The following is a 22,794-nucleotide window of genomic DNA, read 5'->3' as shown; positions in this document are numbered from 1 at the left end:
GAGCACGGTCCGATACAGTGCTCAAATACTGACTTGTAATGAGCAGTAAAGCGTCGAATAAACCGATTTTGCAAAGAGTTTATGATCATTTAGACAGGTAAAAACGATTCTAGAGGTCGAAACGGCTCTAGAAATGAAAAAAACCTGGCTAATCAACTCTTCAGTGAGATCGTCGAGTCAGAACTGTCAAGCCTGTGTTGAAACGAATCGTTGATCCGATCGAACCTTCCAGCAAAGAAGAAGATGATGATCTTGTGATTGTCGATTCAAAGCCGGGAAAATCAAGAATGCACCGGAAAAGGTCGGATATCCGGGAAAGAAGAAAGAAACAAAAGCGGTCGAGATCTTCTAGTCCAAGTTAGAGTTGCAATTTCCCTTAGAGCATGCCAATTTTGATCTTTCTTTTTTCAACTCTTTCAAAAGCCGAAAGCATCGCTCAAGATCGCGCAGTCCTATCCGCCGGCGAAAGAATCGATCCAGAAGTACAAGCAGAAGTAGACATTACTGCTCGAAGCATCGATCGAAAAAGTCCAGAAGTGAAAAGAGGGAGAAACGCTTGAGTCGTCGGAAAAGCAGTTCTACGGGTAAAACACAAGAAAAACTTCCTCAGACTCTTCCTCCTCGACAGAACAAACGACGAGCTCATCGAATCTCCCAAATGCTGTTTCTAGTAGCGATCAGTCCCGTTCAAGAACTGATTGCTCTGATGTCTCTCGCACAGGCGTCCCCCAAAAAGAACAAAAGGGCAGTACAACCGATGTCTGGTCAGAAGCATCAATCAGAAATGCTCGACTCTCGATGATGATCGTGCAAGTGGATAAAATCCGAAACAAGGTGAAAAAAATCGAAAATTCCCGAAGCACACGCCGAAATCTGTTGGAAAAAGCGATAGTTCCTCATCATCAGAGCCGATTACTGGATAGTTCCTCATCATCAGAGCCGATTACTGGCCGCTCGACTGAATCTGATGGAGATAAGAATGCTGACACTAGGACTCTCCCTGCTCGAGCTGTTGCTAGTCAACTCGACGCTTATTTTTGATGGTAGCTTATCTTACAGCAAACGCACGGTAGAGCATCTTTTCCTAGGTAATATCATCTGCCATCGTGGACAAGTAAATCGGTGAATCTGTTCGTCTCATCCGCGTAAAGTTCAACTACGCTCGCGACCATCAACCCTCTATTATTTTCATGGACGAAATCGACGCTATCGGTAGCAGACGTCTTTCAGAAGAAATCTCTGCTGATTGTGGAATCCAAAGGTAGCTGTACTTTATTTTTACTAAAGTTTAATGTCGCTCGCAGTACTCTGATGGAATTGCTCAATCAAATGGGCGACTTCGACACGCTCGGAAAGGTGAAAATGATCATGGCGACGAACAGACCTGACACGCTGGATCCTGCACTTTTGCGACCCGGTTGTTAGAAGCCACCTTAGAAAATCCTTGATCTAAATTCAATTCTAGCACTGCCAAATGAACAAGTTCGACTTGACATTTTTCGACTTGACATTTTGAAGATTCACTCGCATCCACTCGCTTCTCACGGAGGAATTGACTTCAAGGTAATCTTGTTCTCGCTTCTCTCCCTTTTTCACCCCTTTTTAATAGGCGGTTGTCAAGCTCTCGGATACATTTAATGGAGCTGATTTGCGAAACGTTTGTACAGAAGCAGGTCTTTTTGCAATTCGATCCGAACTCTTCAACAAAGCCGACCACTCACTTTGCAAGAACAACGAGACAAACTATTTCTCTCTCTCTCTTTTCTTTTCTTATCATCACTGTTTCTTTTTTCAACTAGTCATTCAATACAAAGGCGATTGTTCACACGCATTCTTTAATTCAAAAACTCGTGTTTTATCTTTTCTTTCCAATATAAGATTCATGATGGAAATAGAAAACTCAGCACTCGTTTGATATTTCTGACAGTTATCCTTATCTGTCTGCAGCGCTCATAAATTTAGACAGTTTTGTAATGGTGAAATTGTTGACCGATCTCAAAGTAGGAGAAATTCGTAAAGAGCTTGCTTCGGTGCAAGAAAGTACGAGGGGCAAGAAAGCTGAACTTCTCCAAAGATTATCCGACTTTTTGACAGTCAATGGCTTTGATCCCGATACCTACGATTTTGCTGCTCATTCTCCGATGCCGGTATCTGACGGCGAAGGAGAACTTCACATTGTCGAATCTTCTGCGACAGACGCAGAAGACCATGAAGTCCAAGAAATTCACGATGGAACCTTGAGAGTGGCAGTTTTCGAGTCGAAGGAGGAAGCTGACAGCCAATGTGATAATCTCCAAAATGGTGTTAAATTCGTGCACAAGCCCCACCGGTCGTTTTTACGACTATTGCGATCAAAAGGGGTCCCTAAACGCGAAAAAGATTGGAAATTTTGGGAGACTTCAGCAATAGGGGTTGTTCTTCAGCCAATTTTTGGTTTGGATGGCTTTTCCGATTACGACTTCGCGGTTGTCGAGGAAATAAGAAAAACTCGAGATGGGCTCCAGTTAAGACATTGCATAGAGAGATTAGACTTGTTCTATTCTCTAAACATAACACCAGATGAGAATGGGGCTGTCTTAGGTGATGAGTACATACACACCATCGACAAACTTCTCTGTGCAGAAAAGAAGCGATTTTGTCTTCCCCAGCGCCACGAACTTACTTCATTTATTTATACACCAAAAAGCAAATGGAAGAGAAAAGAAAAAAAAGAAGTTAAATTGTACGTCTCGCCTGATAACTACCCCATTCTCGAATGGAAAGATTTCCAGTCCATCGCTGAATGTTTCATCACCAAAAAACATCGGTACTACAAACTTTACATGAAAGAACGAAGCAAAATGACGAATGGAGTTTTCCGGAAACATATACGACAATCAGCAAGTGATTTTCATGCCCGATATGGTGATATAACAGCAAGATCCCATCTTGTGCAAATTGATAATATTGATGATTTTGAAAAGTCAGTATGAGTAAATTTACCGTTTAATCATTTTTCTACTAGTGCGACTCGAATCGCCCAAGAGGGCGCGATAGCTGAGGGAGATGGAGATATCAGCCTTGCAATCGAAAAATACGCCGAAGCAATCGCCTTGGATCCGACGAACAAGGTCTACTTCGGTTATCGATCGGACGCGCTCCTCCAACAAGAGCAGTTCCCCGAAGCTCTTAGGTAATAAGATTCAATTTTTATCCATCTCTTATTTATTTCTAGTGACGCGGTGAAAGCAATTGAACTTGAGCCCACATGGCCAAAAGGCTACGCCTTGAAAGGGCAGATTTTGATGGCAACAAAGAAATTTGAGGAGGCAAAAGTCGAGTTCGGAATGATGAAAAAGTTCGATGAATCTCCTGACGAAGCTATCGAATGGTTAAGTATCTGCCAGCAAGGTAAATCAAGCTCAAGGATCACTTATTTATTTTCACTTTTAGAAGAGGAAAAGGAATGTGCTCATCGTGAACGAACTGAAGAAAGCGTCAATCAAGCTACGTTGAAAAGAAAGCAAAAGGAGCAAGAGATCGCTTCGGCAGAAGATGAACAGCCTGCGCTCGAAGTAAAACGAAACGAGTATCGAGAAAAAACTGGTGTCGTCTTGGAGAAAGTCAGCAAAAGTAAGTTGTTTAAGTCAGAACAATATTTACAAGAATTCAGAGCCTGTTCGGCGCAGAAAGCGTTTGTTGAGCAGTGACGAGGAAGACGCAGCGGCTAGTTCAAGCGATGAGAAGAAGAAGAAACAACGAGACTCGGATGAAGAGCCACCTGTTCTATCGCCTTTCAATCCCAAGCACAATAATACAGAAGTCACTGAAGACGATTCGTCTTCCGATGAGGATTTCAACGCAAAGGTAGCAGGAATAATCAATTTTAGAGCTAAGTTTATCATTAAGGCCGATGTACAACAGCAAGCGATGCTTTCGTCGATCAGTGGTAAAGAAGCCGGACCACCAAAGCCACAGAAAGACACTTTGGTTAGTTCAAGCGATGAAGCATCTACTGATATTGCGGCTCCAGAGCCGGTGGTCGCTGCTTTGGATGATCAGAAGATCGCTGAAATGCGTGCAAAGATCTGGGAGTCGAACGAAAAGCTCAAATTGCTGGGCGCTAGAATCCAGAAGTTCGATAATAAGAGCGTTAACAGGATGAGGTTTCGCTCTATGATCGACTTCTTGCGTCTAGCTTACGATCAAATGTCGAAAAAGCTTCATCATCTCGTCGAAACCGCCGGCAAGGAAGGGCTTGCACCCTTGGAAATGGAAGTCGCAAGTTTGGGAAAATCGCTGGAGCAGTTGTCTAGCGATATTTTCGGCGAAGAGGTGCTCTGGCACAATCAGCAGCATGAATTGGACAGAATCAACCAAGAAAAACGGCAGCCACATCAGCCAGCGATCGCAACTCCTCATCAACACAGTCAAATGTCAAATATGCCGCCACAGCAATTTCAACCTCCTCAAATGAGCTTCAACCAGCGATTTACTCCCCAAAATAATTTTGGCCCCCCTCAGCAGATTCCTCCTCATCATCAGATTCCTCCTCATCAGCAGATTCGTCCTCATCATCAGATTCGTCCTCATCATCAGATTCCTCATCACAGACAGTTCATGCAACCACTTGGCAACAGCCAGATGAATTTGCCACGCCGTGGACCAGTGGCGAAAAATGGATGCAAACCAGCGCAATCCACAAAAAGAAAAAGAACAAAGAATTAAAATGAAGCTGTTCTTTTTGTATTTTATAATTTTGTATTTTTCGAGCTCTTTATAAAACCGGAAAAGCTGTCATTTTAGGATCCCGGCTCTCCTACAAATATATCTCACATTTATGTGTAGAAGTTTATTAATTTATTTTCAGGTTCAGTTTACAAAAGCGAAAATAATTCCTAGGAAGTTTTTCCTGATCCGCTTTGAAGAGAAACAAACTTGGTGCGAAGCTCGCGACGATTTCGTTTTCGAGCAAAGAATTCCAGAAGGAAGCGAAGAAAAGTCTCTTGATAAGAATGGAAAGTTTATACGTGTTTTGCGCGAACGAGCGGAAAAGTTACTCAAGAATGAGGGTGGAAGTCGGCGCTGCGAAGGTAAGTCCAATCTTAAAACGAGATCGTAGGGCCTTCATTCACGACCTGGAAGATGAATTTAAAACGGTCAGAGTTGCATCGCTGAATTCTCTTTGCACCTTAGCCGCTAAAGAGTCCACTGGAGATTTCGCCAAGCAGTCGATGGACTACATGGTAGACATGCTCAACGATGAATTGGAAATTGTTCGCCTGAATGCGATTAATAACTGCGTAAAACTGGCTTCGCGAGTTCCTGTTTTGCTGGAAGATCAGAATGTGAATGTATTGACGAGCTGTTTGCCCGATTCTAGGCGAGAAATAAGGTAAAATCATTAAAGAATGGGCAAAAAAGATAATTTACGGGCGAAAAATTTATAAAGAAGGCGCTATTTCTCCGTTTCATCTTTATTTCAGAATTTCTACCCATCGATTACTGTCCTGCTGCCGTCTTCTGTCCAAAAATGCCTGAATCGAACAGTAGAAGAGCTCATCCGAAGTCTTCAAAAGTTCCCCGAGGATCAATCATCCATTTACGAAGCTGTTTGCTGCCTGTTAAATGCCGACGTCCCTCTTCATGCACAACAATTGTTGGCTTACAAGATCCAGAGCCCATTAGAAAAAGAAGCTGTCCGAGGCCTGGATCTGTTGGAAATCTGCGTTCGATCCTCTGGAAAACTCTTTCACAATGAAATCGGAAAATATAGATTTTTAAATGAACTTATCCGCGTTGTCTCTCCCAAATATCTTGGACCAAGGTAACGTGGCTTAAAACCTGGCTTATCGCATGAGCATCAGTCCGCTGCGCTCCCTCTCTCGCCTCGAGTTCGGAGGACTTCCATTCGGAGGGCCTCTTTTTGCACCCTCACGCAGATGTAGGGACTTGTAATTTGCTTGACCTCCCAAAGAAAAGCCACTTGACTAAAATTTATTTTGTTTTTAGGTCATCACCGCAGGATAAACTAGAATTATTGAATTGATGTATGGTTGGACTATTGCATTAAAAGGTTGAGCTTTTCTTATTCTTACAGCTACTGACTTTGAGTTTAGACCAAATAAAGATTGCTGATGCGTATTCAATGCTCAAGAAACAAGGCATCGTCAAGAAGGACCCGAAATTCGACGACAGAAGATTTCTCCCTACTCCTCAACCAAAAGAAAGGTACCAATTTAATCAAAATCAGTGTTGAAACACTGTTCAGGTGCGCATTAATAAGAGACGATGCTGAGGAAAAGCGACTGGCGGAACTTCTTGCGTCCAAGAATCCAGAAGACATCGCCCTGGCAAATGAAATGATCAAAACCATGTACGAGCAAGACAGTAAAAAGACCGAGCGAGAGGCGCGCAAAATGCTTTTGATGACAGAAGCGAAGGAAAATACATGCTCATGGATGATATGATTGCTGCTGCAGCTACGTAAGGCCAAGTTCTTCTCTCATTTTTTAACACTCTCTGAATAAAGAGCGAAATCGGCGATGGCAACAGTCTATTCGGACTTGGAATCAATGAGGCCACAGCTCTTCCGTCTCGCGTCAGAAGCAAATTAAAACAACGATGAGTTGATGGCGGTCCTCAGGCTAACAGATGAAGTCAATCGAGTCATCAATGTCGTGAAAGATAAATACCCCGATGTAGTGGAGCTTTCGAAGTAAATTCTTTCTCATATTTCCTCCCTATTATTGCATTCTAGCGCTTCTACGCCAAGTTCAAATGGAAGCAGCGTTCCATCATCTGGTCTCACTGCAACATCAAGTCCGGATAGCCAAACTTCTCGCCTCCACGACCTCGGCGTCGACTTGAACCTGCTCGGCTTCGAGGATGATCCTCCATCGAACAGACCAGCTCAAAGTAGTGGAAATGTGATCGACGATTTGAAAACTCTGAACAGTATATTTGGGTCCTCTCCAATGGGAGAAGCACCGTAAGTCTCAAGAATATTCTCTTAATCAATTTATTAGCTACGATCCTTGGCAGAGGTAGTTTTATAAAGGATTTTGTTCATTTATGCATGCATTTATTATCAGCTAACAATTTTGCCTTTACTCGTCGATTTTGATGATTACTGAAGTTTTAACAATTTTTTCAGTCAGCCAACTCTGCTGGATATTAACCCATCAGCACCTTCTGTATCCGCCATGACGAGCCAAGCCAGTCCCCAAATCGCCGTTTGGCCCACTCCACCCGAAGTGGCGGCTTTGACGGGAATCAAAGTCAATCTCGCTGATTTCCAGGCTTCTTCGACGACAAGAACTCTTGTCGACGATGATGGAGTCAGAGTCATCCTTGTCCGAGGAGAGAATAAAATTCAAGACAGAAGTGATGTTCCTGTACTGCTAGTCACTTTTGATTCGACAAATCCTGCACCTATCGAGAATTTAATGTTCAATGCTAAAGTTGCAAAACCTTTCAGGTAAGAATCCTTTTCACTTCGAACCCTTTCAAACATTTTCTTTCAGAATAAAACTATTACAGCCATCAGGCAACGAGTTCCCTGCGTTCAACCCCGTTTCATCAACTTCTTCGCGCATTACACAATTGATTCTAGTGGGAGGGCCGCCCATCCCAAATCAACTGGCAGCTCTCTGTGCCAATACCTAAATAATGTCTGGGTAGTAATTTATGACTGTGGTCTCTGTTCGTAAACGAATAAACTATTTTATCAATTTTACCAATTGACAAAAGCCCGAAATGGACATTTTGTCTTTTCTTAAGTTTTGAATCCTAGGAAGCATGCATACCGCGAAGCGGTAATATTGTTGAAGTATTAATTATCCATTGCAATTTTCCTACGCAAAAGAAAGGGCTTAATTGATATTCGTGCATGTATATAATGCTAAAGGACGCAGGTACGCAGTTTTTACTAAAGTGAGATATGAAATGTACGTGGATTGTACTAAAAATATGCATTCTTACTCATTGAAGGAAAAATAGCGATCACCTTCCAAGATGCAATTTTCAGAGTCCAAAAAAGCACCTGTTTCCGGAGTAAAAATAAAAAGAAGGAGAAAAAAAAAGCCAAATATTTTCCTCGCTATCTTTACTAATTCTTTTTATGCGGCGAAGCCTTCCCTTCAAAATCAACAGATTCGTAGGACAGACGCTTATCGGTCAACTCTGGATTCCTCTCATGATAATCGGACTTTTTGGTTCACCAAAAGTACGAAAAGATAGCAACAGACGAGTCTCATTTCCTGCAAATATCTCATCAACAAGAAAGTTTTCAAAAGTTGCATGGAGTTTGCAGATTTTTTCATTTTATTCAAAAAAGCAGGAAAAGAGCAAAAGTTTCGGGATAAAATTTGATAAAGATAGTATTGCTTGTCATTTGATGAACAAATTTAATAAAGCTAATATTGCTTGTCACTTAATAAACGAATATGATGAAGGTTGTCTATTATGGCAATAATGAAGAATAAGTTAATCATTTTATAAAATTAAGCAGTAAGAGTATAAAGTAGTTTTAACAGAGTAAATGGTAAGAGGTACATTGTTTAGGTGAACTATAACGATTCATTTTATCATGATAACAACATATATCTCATTGAGAAAGGTTAATTTAATTTAACTAATTAAACATCAAATTGCTTGGAATAAACAAAGATATACCACAAATAATGTTTCATTTTGAATACTTCGGAGCGTTTCTAAGCGAAATCTACTTTATATAGCTAATTTGGCTGCATTTTGAAGAGTTGTCTCTTTCGAAAGGGATTTTTCACCTCATTTTTCATTTATGAAGTGAAGGAGAAACTATTTTCTTATATTCACTAGAAAATAGGGCACGTAGCATGAGATCAAGAGTCGTAAATATTTGAACTACCTAGAAATTGACGTTCAAAAAGTTTTTCCGAGCGATGTTATTTGGTTGACCTACTTCAGAAATTTACTATTGCCCTCAATTGTCCTTATCTGTCCGACTTGTAACGTAAAGCTATGAACAGCATGCTCGAATCATTTGTTTTCTATTTCCGTGGTCCTTTATCCCTTTATCGTCTGATTTAGGAGCTTCGCTTTTTTCGCCATCATTGTCTGATTCAGTTGACGATTCTTGATCAGTCAGACCGATTTAGCGGTTATAAGGAAACGCCGGTGAAGACAAGGCTCATTTTATCCAAGAAATTTATTTTTTTTGTTGACAATGGAAATCGACGCTCTCATGAGAGAACGCGAAGACCGCCTCGGTCTTCGAGATTTAGCTCACGAAAAAGAGAATGAAAGTAAGTGTGATATTTAGAAAGACAGAAAGATTATATGCGATTTAGGGGGAGATGAAATCAATGCACTGGAACAAGAGCGACAGGAATTGGAACTACGATTGTTTGAGATTGATGAAAGGGTTATTGAAGCCCAGCAGGAAAGAGAAAGATATCAAGCACTTGCACAGCTAGCGCAAAATGATGCTGATCGACGTAAGTTTTTAAATTTAACACAGATAAAGACACTTATCCCGAACTTTAGTTGAGGATGAAATAATCGTGAGAATCAATGCTATGGAAAATGAAGGAGAAAACAACGACGAGGGTTTCGAAGAGGCGGATGAAGATTTGGATGATCTGAGCGACGACGAGAATGCTGATTGATGATTTTCTTTGACGAAGTACACTGAAAACAGGTTGAAACTTGTTGCTGACATAATTGGAATAAAATAAATAACTACCTTCAATACTCTTTGTATTTTTCGATGCAGTCACTTCGCATTCGCAACATGGTTTGAATTTCAGATTCAGATTTATAAGTCAGCTGAAGGGAGTCGACTTGATTGAGGTTTCGAATATCTGGGAATTCTTTGAAGCCGATTTGTTTGCGTTTTGATTCAGAGTTCGTACTAAATTTTGCCAGCTAAATAACAAACAATTCCTCTTACATTAAAAAAACGATAAGTCTTTGAAATTCGACGAGTAGTAAAGACGGGTCGTTGAATTTCTTGGCATTTTTTTCTATCTCCTCTATGTCGTCGTAATTTTCAAAGATGTCATAATCAAAATAATCTCTTCTTTCTTTTTCCAGCGACGCGAAAGAACTCCAATCAAGGGGAATAACCGGCAAGAACCTTGTTATTATAAATAAGTTTGAATGTTTTTTGGCGTTTTACCTTTCTACGTTTTTACAAAATTTGCCGTTTATTATACCCGATAAGATGTTATCATCGTCAAGACTTGTCAACTTCTTGAGTTTTAAGCAGGCCCAGAAATCATTTGGAAACCCTGGCCATAAACAAATAGTCACGATTCCGGAATAGTCATGACGCCAAGATATTTTGAAATTCTCCAGATAAATTGCGGCGAAGAGTTCCAAGTCTTTCCACAATTTATCGATATCGGCTCTTTTCTTTGTGATTGTCACTTTAATTATGTTTTTTCTGCTGTTAAGTACGAAAAGATTGAGTCCCCATCCAGGAATCATCTTTTTAAACATAACCAGCCCAGCAGTTGAAATCAACGGATTAACGGAATTTTGCCGATTTTTGCAGCTCCCAATTTCCCAGCTGTCTATTTTCTCTGGGATTACAGAAGCAAGCTCATCCGGATTAACAGCACAAAATGCCTTCATTTACGTCCTTTTTCGTTTTTTTCTATTTTGAGGTGCAAAAACGGAACCGTGAACTAAGCCAATCAACCTGTTTGCAAATGAATCGACACTGTTATTTTATAGTCGCGGAAGTTTTATTTCTTTGCGAAAAAGAGGCGAAAAAGTGGACAAGTTGATCTGTGAAATGAAGAGAATAAAAAGACGAGTTAAACAATGAGGATGAATAATTATAATAAGTCGAGTACTGGAGGAGTTGTTTTATTCGTCTGAGTCGGACGAAATCGTTATGACTGCATCAGTTTTCGCTTTTTTCGTAGCTGGTTCCTTGAATAAGGTCTTTGAGATTGAAAGGATTACTTTGCATTTACCTGAGTCTCCTCCGAGTTACGACGAAATAAAAATCTTTTCCATGCCGGTTTTCCGGCGAGTCTTAATTTTGGAGTCAGAACTATTCTCAATAAGAATTGAGACTTACTTTTGACGATATAAGAACGGGTTCTTTTTTCGAGGCGTTGAAGGATTGATCCTTGTGGGGTCTTGAAAGTCAAATTTGACTGGAGTCGAAGGTCTAGCTGGCTAAAAGATAAAAGTCAGAATATAAAGATATAGAAGAAATTAGATAACCTGAAAGGAGTCGTCGTCGGAACTTTCCGAGTTGATGTTGCTTGCGAGTGCTTTAATTCTATCCGCAAGGCTCGTCTCGTCGTCGTTATCTCTCAGTTCTTTTTGAGTTTGCTCGTTCTCAGCATCGAAATCTCTCGTGTAAAGGTCTTGTGGGTCATCGTCCGCCACAGTTGGGTCATCATTGATTAACTCGCTCTCGGATCCTGCTTCCTCATCGCTTTCCTCCCTCTCTCCGAAGATCAGTCCTCGATGGACCGTTTGATCGAGATTTTCTTCATTATCCGTGTCATCCTTAATTATGAAATGAAACTTTCTTCGGAAAATTTAGACTAACTGAGCTAAAGTCTTCTATTTTCAAATCACACCGCGATAATTGTCGCTCCAAAATTTCGTCTTCTGTCAAAATGACGGCTTCTGTTTGAGAGTCAGTGTCGGGACAGTCAGGAAGTTTTTTGCTGTTTTGGAAAAATCTTGTAACCTTGACGCTGTCGAATTTTCCGATCGGGAGGCCGCAAAACGTATTTTGTAGTTTCCTAAATAAGATTAAGTTAGCTTTTATCAGAAAAATTGAAAACTTACGAGAATAAACGCGCTTGCATCAAAAATTCTGCAATCGAAACATCCTCACTCAAGTTTTTGACGACTTCATTGGCATACAATGGTTCGTACAACGGTTTATTGCGCGCGATCTTTTTCAATTCGTTATCAACGTCGTTGCTGTCAAAGACCATCTGACCGGTAAAGGGCGTTATCGCTCTTGATTCAAATTATGATTGTTTCTTGAAGAAAAACTTACTTTGAAATCAGTGAATAAAACCGGCCGTCGAGAATTCCTCCTTGAAAAGATGCAGGGTCCAGGCATTTTTCCGTTGCTTTAACGAGAGTACATCCATCCTGGTTTCCAATATCCATCAGGATTGTATAAACCTGGATTTTTCCGTCAAATCGCATCATGTATCGCGCGTTTTCAAAACGTACGAAAGAGAATTGAGGAACATCCCCGAATTCTTCAAGAACAATTTGATGCCTCGGAGTCGGTGCGACAATCCTCAGCAATATTATCGAGCTTCCGTCCATGACGCCGTGAAGAGTTAGTTCGATTAGCCTGATTACAAATAAGAACTTTTTACTAGGGGGTTTTTCATACCTGTCATTGTAAAATTTTTTAGATCCGTCTTCAATTGTAAACAACCATCCGCAAAGGCCTATGTCTTCGAAATCTTTGTTGGCAATCCATTGATTCTCACGTATCTTTCTCGGAGGTATTCGTTTTAAGCCGCAAGAGCTTTTTATTTCTTGGAATTTTCTCATGGTTCGTTTTTGCAAAAAAAAAACTTTGATGTTTTTTGGGGGGATTATCACGAAGGATGAATGTCGTGAGAATTGCTGTTGGAAGGAGAATATTTGTCGCTGTTGCACTTGAGGGAGCTATTGCAAATAGCACAATTGAGCTAAGTTTTCAAGACCACTTCGCAGTTGCTCCAAAGCAAACCCATAAACGCTCGTTTCCTAAAATTTTCGCACCAAAGAACTAAGAAACCACGTTCAAAGAGAATACACAGCGATGAATTGCAACTGGTTTCCCGGACTTTGCGGCAACAATGGCGAGGCAATAAAAAGATTTTTACAAATTCCACTCATATAAAAAATAGGAAACAGAGTCATTAAAAGTTACTACGGCAACTGTTAGTCGAGAAAGTACCGCTTCTTATTTTGAGCTTTCCAAGAGTGTAAATGATCTTGAATCTTCCTTGCCCAAGACTCGACCAACATTATTGCCCGAGTCAATATTCGTTGAGACTTCTATTCCATCATCTGTCACTACGGATATGAACACATTTTTGTCCACTTCTGGCCAAGAGGTTATCGAGCCGATCACATTTTTGTCGACTGCTGGCCAAGAGCTAATCGAGCCGGACGCATTTTTGTCGACTCCTGGCCAAGAGCATATCGAGGTTTATTCTGAGCGTCCGACATCAATGCTTCGTGAAGATACCTCAGCTGTAATTTCATTTTCATTTACATCTCTACAAGACCAGAGTCAGGCTATTTTTGAATCTCAGACCACCATCCATTTTCGAGACGATACAGCTGTAACCACGCTTGAGGATTTTATCCATAAAGCAACGACTGCTGTTTTCGAGGCCGAGACTCTAGGTTATTTCACAGAGGCTTCTCAAACTAAAAGTTTCGTAATTTCACAAACATTGACTCAGACGGGTTTGAAGGCGCAAACAACTCAGACTTCTTTCGTGCAGACGTCAACGTCTTTTGACTTGTCTGGAGTAAGAGCGCTTTTTAAAAAACGAAAGACTAAAAAGCTATTTCAGACGGATGGAACAACGGAGACTGCCATAGCAAGCAAAGAAGCAAATATTCCGGGTTGGCTGATCGCGGTCCTGGTTATTCTTGCAATGATTGTTCTCGTCGTTTGCATCGGCTGTGGTTATCTTGTAAGTTTTTATCATCTGAAACTATAAACAAACTGAATAAGATGTACCGGATGTACAAGTGCATCAGAGGATCCCAGCGAGAGCATGACTACGAGATGGGGCGTCCGAACAAAGACAAGGATCGAGAGAATGAACGCAGCGACCAGGAAAACGAAGAAGATGACCCGCATCGAACAAGCCACCCCAAAAACGCTGGAATGGGCTTCAGGGACAGTGATGAAAACCATCGGCCTGATGAAACCAAGAAGGATGTCAATGGTGATGCCGGATCAGACAATTCACAAGGTAAATTTCTCAAGAGAACTTTTTTTGGCAATTTTTTACTTTTATAAAAGGCGGAAACAGCTCCAATCAAAAAACCAAAAAGGATGAGAAGACCGAAAATACGAATACACAAGGTAATATCAGTTTTCACTTTTCTACCGTTTTTAACATATCGAATAAGACGGAGGAACAAAGAAGGACATCAAGGAAGAGAAAAAACAAACAATTTCCAAAGACGCGGCCGAAAAAATCCCAAAAAAAAGTAAGTTTTTCTCCGATAAAAATGCCACAAAAATAACTCTTTCCTCTAGAAAACGTGTTTAATCGCGGAGGGAAATTTCCATGGAACCCAAGCCCAAAATCGAGCAATTCGAAACCATCGACAAGCTTTTTGGCGCCGATTACTTCACCAATACAAGCTGGATTACAGACAGGTAACTTTGACAACAATTTTTTCAGCTCCTACTCACCTCTGTTTAGCTGCAAACAAGATCGCGACTACCCTCCCACGAAACCTTACCGTCCAATTCGAGCAGGATAACAAAAGTAATTTATTTTTATCAGACAAATATCCAAACTTCTTTTAATTAGCGGTCACCGTTCGATCGGTCAACCAAATCGAGGTCAAACCGAAGCCAATGCCTGGAAAAGTTACGAAGCGCCCCCCCAATCGACCACAAGCACTTCAACAGCAAAGATCAGAGTCACGACGTGTGTCACTTCCAGAGCCCCGACCTGTTCCTCCTCCAGCAATTCGATCTGAGCCTCTCCAAGAATCACGACCTGAGCCACTTCCAGAGCAACGACCTGAGTCACTTTCACAGCAACGACCTGAACCACTTCCAGAGCAACGACCTGAGCCGCTTCCACAGCAACGACCTGAACCACTTCCAGAGCAACGACCTGAGCCTCTCCAAGAATCACGACCTGAACCAAGACCTGAACCTCTCCGAGAACTACGACGAAGCAATCGTCTTATGACACCGAAGAACTACGTTGAGTTCTCTTCAGACGAGAGTCTTTAAATCGCCCTACATCTCACGAAATCCGCATAAGAGATAACTTTTGAAGCCCCTGTATATTCTCAAATCTGCTTTTCATGCGTTAGAAAAGATAATCCAAATAAAGAGTGAATTGTGTGAAAATCCGTTTGAATTTATTTGTTAGCATGTTAAGGTTGACATAAACGAAAAAAATAATGAAAACATAAATGACTGAAGGAATCAAATATATCCAGATGCGTTTTTGAGTGGGGTTGCAGTCACTTGGTCATCAGCAATCTGCCATTTTACATAGACATTGTTCAGTGCATTCTTTGTTGTTTTTCGAATGACGATCTCGTTTTTACGGGCTACCATGCCTGTCATTGTAGCGCTGAACTTTTCATCGTTAAGGAGAGAACGTACGAAATGTTCCACCGGTGTTTCAATATCCTTCTTGACGCCTTATTATGAGTTGAAAGAATGGTTTTATTGTTACAAGTGAGCTGAAATTAACTTATTGAATACTTTCTAACCCAAGCCTTTCGTTGATTTTTTTATTTTTATATCCCCCTTATCATTTTTACCCTTGAGAATATAACATTTAGAGCTCAAGCCGCAATAAGTGCCTTGCCCATATATCCCACCCTCGATTTTGAATAAACCCGGCGTTTTCTCCAATTTTTTCAGCAATTTTTCGGCTTCCTTCTTAGAGTTATTTGATTCTCGCAGCATTTGATCAGTGACTTTTTCAGGAACCATCCATGTGTCAACGAAATTTTTCCATGACTCCTTCTTCTCAGATTTGACGAGGGTTTCAACATCATCACCTGCATAAGCAATCATAATCGAATCGGTGTCTGCGTAGCAAAGTTTGAATGATCCTTCCTTCAGATGAGTGCATTTATTATCAATGAAATTGAACATGACCAATTTGCTTTTCTGATAGACTTAAAAAAATATTAAGAGACCAATTCACGAGCAAAGACATACTAAATGCTGAAATATGTGTTGGAACGCTATCTCTCTGCGTTTTCTTCTTTTTGACAATTTTGACCAAAGATGTGGGTCCTTCAGCACTGATGATTTCATTTTTTTCGAGCAAAGGCGATCTGATGTAGCGGTATAAATCAGCATCATCGATGTATTTTGTTTCCCTGTATTTAGAAACATTCTTGCCAAACAAACCAGTGACAATATTAAGTACCAGCTTTGAAAGTTTTTCGCCAACTTTGTTCTCGGCAATATGATACCGGATTCGATCAGCGACCAGTCTATCGACGAAAGGAGCCATCGGTTTTTCCTTATTGTACATAAGAAGATAATGAACCTTCTAAAAGCGACATGATTAAGTTTAAAAAATCTTTTAGCGAACCTTAATAATATATCCCATATCCAAATAAAAATACAGTAGAGGAGTGATAAGAAGCATTTTTTCTCCGCTAGAATTATAAATCAATGTGTTTTGGCTCACAGGCATCTCAAGATTTCCGATTTTTTGATTTTCAGATAGCATATCTCTTTCTATCTGGGTTTTCTTAAAAATCATAGGAAATTTCAGATCTCCATATCGATTATAAACAGCTTTACTTGGCTCAATTTCCACCATTGCGAATCCAAAAACTTTTCGTTCCATCAGAGCATCGATTAGATCTTTTTCTCTTAGTTTCTTATCGTGGAAAAGAAAAGGACACCAATCTGGAGCCCAATTTTCTCTGGCATTACGAGCGAATTCTTCATCGGCCATGTTTCTTTTCATAAATTTGTCGAAGTGACATTCTCGCTTTATTTTAAGGATGTCGATTTTCTTCTCTATGAATTTCTTTCTTTCCTTGTCCCGTTCTTCGTCAGCGTCCTCATTTGTTTGGATTTTACATGAACGACATTTGTGCCAATAGCAGCCGTAAAACTCAACTCCCCATCTGATATTGTCTTTCTCATAATATCCATCAAGAGAATACTTCCCAATTTTCTTTTCGCCTATGTGATACGCATGTTGGATATCCACACCAGATTGATGTCGCAGATATTCTAGATACTGCAAGCTTTTGAGGGAGATTGATTCTTTGCCCTCATAGAGCAGATTCAACTTGAAATATCCAACATCACCAGCACGAGTAGCGTCACCGATATCCCCAGGATATACAGCGATTCCAGGACCACATGGCAGAGAATCCTGTAGAGTAAAAGGATACAAACTATTCGCATCAAGCTGTTTAATCATTTTGAAGAGTTCGCCATTGTCAGCATATCGGGCGGCATGTGGAAGAGGCCCATCTGGTTGGTTCAATTCGATCAGTCGGTGAAACACGTGCGTCATTCCTCCTGTCAAGGCTTCACGGATGTCCTTTCTCAATTCAGCATCAGTGATCGAGTAGATGGGTGTCGCACGCGCGTATTTACCAAACGCAATCTTTTCAGCAACTTGCGCCAATGAGATATATTGATGGATATTCACATTAAATTTTTCGGCAAACTGGTTACTGTATTCTACAATGCCTTGGCTTAGCATGTCTGTGTCGATGAGATTATAGACACGCAGCCAATCGAGCATCGTTTCACATTTTTCTTCTTCGAATAAGTCCTTTGAAGCCAAGTATTTATCCACTGAGATATTGAAAAATTTTTTGGACTCTTCGTTGATTGCAAAACAGCGAAAAGAGTTTTCTGCGAAATATTTGATTTCATCAATTGGTATTTCCCATTTCTTAGCAAGAAGCTCGATATTTTCATCGGTGGTTTCATAGCAACACTCAAAACTATCTGCTAGACTGTTGAGTTTTTCTACAGGGACATCAATTTCAGCAGCAAGATCATCAATCGTCCAGCAGTGTTCAATAAGAAATTTGTTGACCAGGTGAACTTCTTTCTCGACAGGAATGTAGAAAGAGCTATAAAAGTCGGAGTACGGTGGGAATCCTTTGTAACTGATGAGCTCGTCAGTGTCTTTGAAACGTTCGTATGGGTAAACAGCCTTTGCTATCTGCAAACCAAGTGATTGCACGAACTAACAAACAAAAATTAAAACAGGATTTTCAATCTGCGCTTTTACCTTTTCCAGCGATGTCCCTCTTTCAACGAGATTCATCATGTCCTTAAATTTGATATTGCCATAGGAAGCAAGCATTGTTCCGGCGCCTCTCTGGATCATATTCATCTTTGGCTCAAAACGAGTGTCCTTGTCTCGCTTTGTGACTAGTAAGTGGGGATGTCTACGACGAACAACTTCAGTCAGAGCATTGATTATAACAGTCAAGTCGAAGCGTTCGCTATTCCAACCATAAACATTGAGAGAATAGAAATCATCAAGATATTTGAGCCTATCACAGAGTTCTGCTTGCTTTTCAACTGGAAAATTGTGAAATTTCTCACTATTCTTCAATCGGATCAAGCGCCATTTCTCATTATCGATTTTTCTCGAGAGAGTCCTATTAAATTCTTCCTGAATATCACATAAGTCCACGTAAAATTCATCAAGCAAGGAGAAAAGAGATTCTTGACTTGTCCCTCTGCGCCATAGAAATTTCTTTGTATACTCGTCTCCGGCTGGGTTGTACGCATGCCATGCAATAGAGATCAGCTTATACGCAGACAATTCCTCAGTCGTGGAACTTATGTTCTTCTCTTTTTCGGACCTTGGGACAGAAGCAGTTTCAATGTCAAAAGCCACAAAGCTTTGATGAAACTCATTTGGACGCAAAATCTTGTCGTAAATCAGATCGTAACGAGTGTGATCAGTAAACATTCCATATTTCTTCTGTTTATGTGAGAAAGTTGTTTTGTCAGTGCATGTTTCCAGATGTTTCGAAAACTTTGCACGATCTGAGCAGCTGAAGGAGCAATTAGGCGTTGGACAGAGGTCAAAATTGATTTGCTCGGGCAGAAGCTTAAAGAATGTACTATCCGAGAATGTTTTCGTCTGATCATCCTTCGAAAGCTCCAGTTGAAGTATTTTTCCAGAGCCACAATAAAAATCTAGCTGTCTGGAAACTCTGTCAGCACCAGGCCTTGACAGTCTGCGCCAAAGAACAAGTTTGACATTAAACAACCTCGAGAAATTCTTGTAATTGGAGACTGTGATATCACTTGTTTGTGCGAAGTCGATCCATTTCTGTCGTATTTCGGCTGCTTTTTTGAAAAACAACCTCGGGCACTTGTATAAATCCTTGTTTTTCACTTTCGCAACGGCTTCGAAGATGGTCAGCTCAAGAGTATTTATCCGGTCAATTCCATGGTTGATAAATCCATCGTCAAGAAGCTTAAGCTGATTGAATCCATTAAAACGCTGGTCTTTGAAGAAAAACGTCAGACCGACACTGCCTGGACCCGGATGCTGCGTTTTATAAAAAAGACTATCGCCGCCATTCGCTGTTTTCTGATAGATTGTGAAATGGACATTAAAGTCGCTTTCCAGTGCTTTTCGAAATTTCAAAACTTATCGTTCAATGCCATTTATTATTAAAATTTTGAATATTTTCCTGATAAACATGGGATTTTAAAAAGTCCGTATTTCTTCTGAAAGTCGATAAATTTGGAGTAATCAGCACGACAGGGATTTTTTGCACGTTTCGGATCTATGAGGGTCTTCAGTTTCTCTAATCGACGCTTGTCAGGTTTTTTCTTCTCCTGATTAAGAAGAACTCCAAGATAAGTAAGATTGTAAAATTGGTTGTTATCTTCTTTCAAATGTAAAAATCTCATTTTTATCGGAAAATCATACTTTCCTGTTTTATGTATGAAAAAATTGACAGCGGAAATTCACCATACATGCGAAATTTCGCACGTGCACATGAGAAGACAAATAGTTATTTAAAAAATTCTGTTTCGAGGAGTTCTACGCCGTCCTTTCAACAAGCTGTCAAAGTAAAATCAAGAACTCCCGATTACAGGATTTTTTTCAACTAAAGAAGAGTCAGAATTCCAGAATGAGCGGAAAATTCAAAGAGTCAGAGATTGATTTCTTTCGGGAGTTAACAAAAGAAAAATTGAATATAAATGAACTTCTTACAGAAGAAGAATATAAAGTGATGAATGATCACCAGGAAAGAAAGCAGATTTTAGATTTTTTCGATAAAGGAAGTTGTCTGTATTTCTGTTAAGCTCTCTGGCTTTAGTAGACTTGCGAATAACTTGGAGTACTATCTTCAGTACAAGTTTCGACTATCTCATAAATCCCTCAAAGTTAAGGGAATGCCGAAAACCTATATCGATCGATGTATTCTGTCAATTCCATACGTCAACAATAACAAACTGAGCGAAGTGACTCGTATGATTACTGAAAATTTATTTTTTCCTTACCAAATTGGTGTTGATGCATGGTTCATGAGCGCGTCGCAGAAGATGATCGGTTTGCTAACTGTTTCTCAAGTTTTAATAGCCGATGAATAAACTTAAGATGGAAAAATTCAAGAAGACCTGAGGCTGTACTACTCGGGCTCTTCAACATGGATCAATGACACAAGAAAGGGTTATAAATTTTGTAGAAAAATCTTTAAACGCTCTTTAAAAACCTCATTGAAGAAAAATAAAAAATGATGAAGATGTTACTCAACTTCTCTCAGAGACCAAAGATGAGACATTAGAGTAAGTGTTTCTTCAAGCTTCAGTTATAAGAATTATATTTTACAGAGAACGCCTTTTGGCAAGTCACGAGTTTGACAGGACTAACTTTCATCATTCGGGTGTGAGCTTGCGCCAGGTGCTTTTGCTACGATATGAAATCGAAAAGACATATGGTAAATTACTTTTAATTAAATGAAAAATAATATGATCCTATTAGTTTATCCGAGCAATAAACTTCAAATTCGCGAAGAAGACGAGCAAGAAGAGGCGTAAGAAAGGGCAAAGTCAAATATTAGTATTCCATGAGTAACTGTTTCTCACTTCTGATTTAACACGATCCGACGGATTTCATTCTTCTCAATAAACGAGAAAGAGCAATTGAAAATGTTCAGTTTTTCAAAAACCGATAAGTTTGACACTTTGGGATACGAGGACTGTAAAATCCAAGAAGCTGCTCCTTATTGCAACACTGATGATACTCTTGAATTTCACATTGTTCCGCAAAAGAGATATTTCAAGGCGTGTGATTCTCGGCTGCATTTTCATATTGAAATTCCTGAAAATCATGTATTGGACAATGATTTTTGTGCGAAGCTCTTCAAAGGGCTTCCTAAGATTGAAATCGCAGAAGACCCAATTACAAGCAAATCATGTGATTTAGACTCTGCGTTTTCTTCTCATTTCTTGAATAAGTCATTATTCGATCAAACAACAATCGACTCAACTTTTCCGATTATGGGCGTCTATGATATTTTCGAAGCTGACCAAGACGACATCGGCAGAAGTATAATTGAGAATCGAAAAATGTATGCGAAGGAGTTTTTAAAAGAAATCGAATTCGAAGGAAAAACTTACAACACTAAATGGCTGAGATACGAATTTAAAATCCCAATAAATCATGGAATCGCTCGAGCACCAATTATTTTACCAGCTGGACTTGGAATCCATCTCTCGTTTGAGCGTGCTCCAGCAAAATTTTCGCTTTTAAAAAAGAAGAGTATGCTTGATGCGACTGACGATGTCGGTGATGTGGTTGAGATTGACTATGATTTTCCGGATCCAGTTGTTAAGCTCGTCAGGCCTGTTTTTAAAGCAATGTTTGTTTTCTCTGAATCATTGGAAAGGGAAATGAAAAAGTATGCGACCTCGAAATTCGAAACCACGTTCTTGGACTACTGTATAAGAAGACCTACCTTAGACAAAGGCGATACTGATTACACTGTTAATCTTACTAAAGGAGCTTTCCCGAAATACGCGGTTCTTTCTGTTACCAGTCTCAAACGCTCACATGGAGATTACAAGCAGTCACTGACAAAACTAGAACGTGGAAACATAGAGCAAGTTGATGTTCTCGTTGATGGTTCGAGTCTCCCTGGTTACCCCCTTAAAACAGATATGGATTTTTACGAAAATTTCCTTATGATGAGCGAACGATATCTCAATCCCTGGAGCTCCGGTGTTTTGCCACAACCACATTATCTCAAAACCAACTTCTTTGTTTTGATCAATTTTGAAATGCTCGGAAGACGCAATGCTGCTCAACTCGTGGTCAAAATAAAATTCACTCAGTCACTTGATGATAAACACCTTCTTCTGTTCATGCCTATAATTGAAAAAAAACTGACAATTACTCCTGAAAATGATGTTACTGTAGAAGCTGTGTAATAAATCTGATTTAATCTCGACCGTAAAGATTGTTATAATTTTCATCCGACCATGAAATCTTTTTTTGTTTCCCTTGCGACCTATATGATCCGATCAAAAATACGGATTTTACGGCGTTCAAAGATGTGATCTTATCTTTTGTCAGAAGATGTCTCAGTGAGTATGAAATTTTCTGATCTTGGCGTATATAACCGAGTAAGAGTCGATTTCTATTGTAAGATATTCTTATTTTTAAACAATGAAGATGACAACATGGAAGAAATAAGAGACGACGATTTTGAAAAAACCCACGAGAGTTTATTAACCTTAAAATGATTCATTATTCTTTAAAACTTTGTTATCTTTGAACAGCATTTATGCTCGTTTTAATTTTGTTACTGTTTCTTAAAATGATACCGTATTTTATCAGATACTCCTATTACCAAAACTAATTTTTTAACAAATTAAATCGAATAATACATATTTCTAAAATGATCTGATCGGTGAGATTTCAGACAGGACAATGAGATCGTAGCGTATCATCGGAACCGGTGTGTTTGACATCAGATATCGAATTAAGGTATGTTATGCAAGGAAAATATATTTAACTCTATTCAGGATCCGGAATCCATTATTGCGAAGAAACGAGTGGAACTTTTTGACCAAACTATAGGTTCCAGGTTTGATCC

The 22,794-nt window shown here is 39.9% G+C and overlaps 2 protein-coding genes across 2 annotated transcripts; both read left to right on the top strand.

The window, feature by feature from the left end:
* Positions 1-297: 297 nt before the first annotated feature.
* On the top strand, positions 298-5,605 carry LOC145697196 (uncharacterized). Its single transcript, XM_081774361.1, has 11 exons — positions 298-1,043; positions 1,089-1,261; positions 1,305-1,420; positions 1,466-1,563; positions 1,610-2,962; positions 3,005-3,172; positions 3,215-3,390; positions 3,433-3,612; positions 3,653-3,846; positions 3,889-5,374; positions 5,466-5,605. Exons 5-10 carry the CDS (start codon positions 1,974-1,976, stop codon positions 4,705-4,707), a joined length of 2,526 nt encoding a protein of 841 aa, XP_081630487.1. The 5' UTR covers positions 298-1,043; positions 1,089-1,261; positions 1,305-1,420; positions 1,466-1,563; positions 1,610-1,973; the 3' UTR covers positions 4,708-5,374; positions 5,466-5,605.
* On the top strand, positions 5,046-7,674 carry LOC145698222 (ADP-ribosylation factor-binding protein GGA1-like). Its single transcript, XM_081775424.1, is given in 9 exon segments — positions 5,046-5,072; positions 5,466-5,826; positions 6,005-6,055; positions 6,099-6,210; positions 6,251-6,439; positions 6,740-6,970; positions 7,008-7,025; positions 7,136-7,459; positions 7,506-7,674. Coding segments are annotated over 9 exon segments (1,455 nt in total). The 3' UTR covers positions 7,648-7,674.
* Positions 7,675-22,794: the final 15,120 nt, after the last annotated feature.

This window comes from Oikopleura dioica, chromosome 2 (assembly GCF_907165135.1).
Source record: "Oikopleura dioica chromosome 2, OKI2018_I68_1.0, whole genome shotgun sequence".
Classification (NCBI taxonomy): Eukaryota; Metazoa; Chordata; class Appendicularia; order Copelata; family Oikopleuridae; genus Oikopleura; species Oikopleura dioica.
This window is presented reverse-complemented; position numbering and strand designations above follow the sequence as displayed.